Here is a 2677-nt window from a genome sequence, read left to right on the forward strand (position 1 = left end):
CAAGTCCATTAGATGCGGAGAAATTCCCCGAATCAATAGGTTGGTTTGGGTTTGTGACAGACGCCCGTGGACAGTATGGCCAGACACTAGACGCGACCTGTCCTGGGACTGGAGCAATAACTGCAGGGGCTGTGATACTGCGGCAGGAGCCCTTGTGCTGGAGCTTCAGACCCCTCAAGGGTCCCAGCCATGGCTGCACCCCATGTGGGCCCCCACTAGACCCAGTCCCCAGATGCACGGTGTCCCCTGAAGGGAATGGGGGCGGAGCTCATGAGCTCTGGGGATCCTGACCCCCAACGCTGCCAGGCTCCGACGACTCCTGCCTGGGGTGAGACGCAGGGACGGCCCTCGTGCCAAAGGATTTCACCAAGGACCTTAGGCAAGGAAAGGCTACGGGAGCGTCGTCTCCTTTTGCTCGGTTAGGAAACATCTCCTTGGTGGAGAGAAAGCGGAAAGCCTGAGGAAGGCCTCAGCCTGCGAAAGGCAGAAGTTGGCACCTTTGAGGGGGCCTCTGAAACGACATTGCTCTGCACCAGACTAACGGCCGCATCCCTCTGCTCTGTTTCTCAGTTTTCTGCTTTAATTTTTATTGAGGGAAGAAGGTCTACACAGGTGTCTGGCCGACGGCCTTCCTTCCCACGATCTTCCCATGCACTTGCACTCGATAAATGCAGGTGTATCCTGGTTTTCCCCAGTTGCTCCGTATGCCAAGTTTCAGAAACCGAAAGCCTCTGGGAATCCCATTCTGCAAAGAAACCGTGGCAAAAAGCAGCGTTACTCCGGGGTGTAAAGAGTGAGAGCAGGCTCTGTGCGTCTTCCTCTGACCGCCCGGCCTCTGCCCCGGGCCCTTCTCCCCTCCCCTCCTCCCACGCAGGCGGCAAAGGACCCCTGTGCCCCTGCAGAGCAAACGCCCGGCCTCGGGGAGGTGGCGGGCAGCCGTGGAAACGTGCGGCTCGCTGGTGCCGGGGAAGCAGGGCCCAGGGAAAGTCCTGCTGCCAGGGCAAGGTGCTGGGCATCCGCCCTGCCACCGCCTGCCCGGCGGCTGCAGCTGGGGAGCTGCAGGGTCCAACACAGACATGGGGCTGATCTGCTCTTCCTTCTGCTTTTGCCTCCCTGACGGATGCCACTCTTCCCCCGCATCCCACCCATGGTTCTCTCGGCCACGGTCAGGCCCCTGTCCCAGCAGGGACCGTCTGCACTTCTTCTGCAAGCGGCTTGCTGGCCAACCGGCGTTGCTGCCCTGGCCTCTTGCCCAGACGCACACACTGTACCTGCAGAGGGAAGGTCTGATTTGGCCCTTTCTGCAAAGTGTAAGTGAATGTCCCCAGCAGAGTTTCTTGCTCGCCTTCCTCATCCAGTCCCTTGGAGATAAAGCACAGGGGAGGAAGTCAGTCGTGACCCGAGCACCAGGAAACACTCATGCCAGACCCGTGCCCGTCATCTGCACCCCACTCCTGCGGCTCCAGTGCGGTCTGGCGCAGGATGCGGTGGGGCTGAGTGTCCTCCTTGTGTGTTGCTCAGGGGCCCGGAGGTGCTGGGCCAAAAGGTGCTGAGGGAGCCTTAGGAGGGGTGATACCACCCGGCACGTCCCTTGAAATGTCCCCTCAGGGAACGGCAGAATCTCGGCAGATGCGCAGAGAGCAGCAAGTCCCCGTTAGAGCTTTTGCCCGCGGCCAGGTCCCAACCCCCAGTGCCCGGCAGAGACTTACAGAGACAGTGAAATCTCGGGGGGCACTGCTGACAGTCCCCAGCGCAGAGGCCATCTTTGCGGTGTGCTGTATGGTTATGGCTATTGGTGTTATTTGTGTGGGCAACCGGATCAGCACCTCGCTCCAAGACCCTTGGAAAGGCCAGCAGTATCCCGGCAAAGCATCCGGCTGAAAGCAAGAGCACAGAATGTGAGGGTGTGATGGGAACACGACGATGTAGTAGAGCCCGTGTGCTCCCGTGGAGCCAGGAGCACAGGCGGCACTGCCCCTGTGGGCTGTGCTTGTGCTCGAAACGAATGGCGTGTTGGGAGGCGGACAGGAGCTCTGCAGCCAGCAGCTCTGCAGCCTCCCACCCCCTCCACTGCCCCCGTGGGAGAGGGACAATCAGAGCTGTGGCAGGGAAATGGCGTCCCGAAGGAGAAGTATCTTCACCCAGCAGGGACCAGGGAGGGTGGGCAGGAAGCTCAGCTCAGCGCAGCCCCTTTCTGAGGGCAACTGCTGTTTTCTAGGGAGCCAAGCCCTGTGGGAGACCTCAGGTGCCTGGCACCGCCCCGGTGCCGGGGCCTTGGGCAACGCCATTGGCCTGAGGGGAGATGCCCCAGGACTTGCCCCACACCTTCAAAGAGGCAAGAGAAGCAGCAATGACGGTTTCTGCTCCTGTACCTGCACAAAGGTGTCCTGGGGGGCTGGAGCACACAGGAACCAAAACACCCTGCAGAGTCCTGCAGAGCTGCTGGACGATCTCTGCAGGTCCATGGCAGCCCCTGAAGGGAGAAGAGCGCAGGTGACTGCAAAAGGCCCAGGCTCAGAGCACCTGGTGGTTGCAGGCAACTACTAAGGCTGCCTGCCAGCCCCACAGCCAGCAGCGCACGCTTGGAGGTGCCCCAGGAGAAGGAGGGGATCCCCGTGCCCCACGCCCCTCCCGGCTGCACAAAGAGAAGGTCTGCGGGTGCTGGGAGACAGCAAGC

The 2677-nt window shown here is 61.2% G+C and overlaps 1 protein-coding gene across 1 annotated transcript; it reads right to left on the reverse strand.

Moving 5' to 3' along the window:
- Positions 1 to 604: 604 nt before the first annotated feature.
- Positions 605 to 1835, reverse strand: LOC141735729 (sperm-associated antigen 4 protein-like). Its single transcript, XM_074568864.1, has 3 exons — positions 1710 to 1835; positions 1272 to 1361; positions 605 to 745 (listed from the first exon to the last, which is right to left on the reverse strand). The coding sequence occupies exons 1-3, from the start codon at positions 1761 to 1763 to the stop codon at positions 605 to 607; spliced, it is 285 nt and encodes a 94-aa protein (XP_074424965.1). The 5' UTR covers positions 1764 to 1835.
- Positions 1836 to 2677: the final 842 nt, after the last annotated feature.

This window comes from Larus michahellis, chromosome Z, assembly GCF_964199755.1.
Source record: "Larus michahellis chromosome Z, bLarMic1.1, whole genome shotgun sequence".
Taxonomy (NCBI): domain Eukaryota; kingdom Metazoa; phylum Chordata; class Aves; order Charadriiformes; family Laridae; genus Larus; species Larus michahellis.

What these genes read in the sequence shown, in the direction of transcription:
- LOC141735729 (XM_074568864.1), bottom strand. Translation starts at nt 1,763, where the DNA reads ATGGCCTCTGCGCTGGGGACTGTCAGCAGTGCCCCCCGAGATTTCACT. An exon ending in CCCGAGATTTCACTGTCTCT is followed by an intron (nt 1,362 to 1,709) that starts GTAAGTCTCTGC and finishes TTTATCTCCAAG; the next exon opens with GGACTGGATGAGGAAGGCGA. An exon ending in ATCAGACCTTCCCTCTGCAG is followed by an intron (nt 746 to 1,271) that starts GTACAGTGTGTG and finishes GTTTCTTTGCAG; the next exon opens with AATGGGATTCCCAGAGGCTT.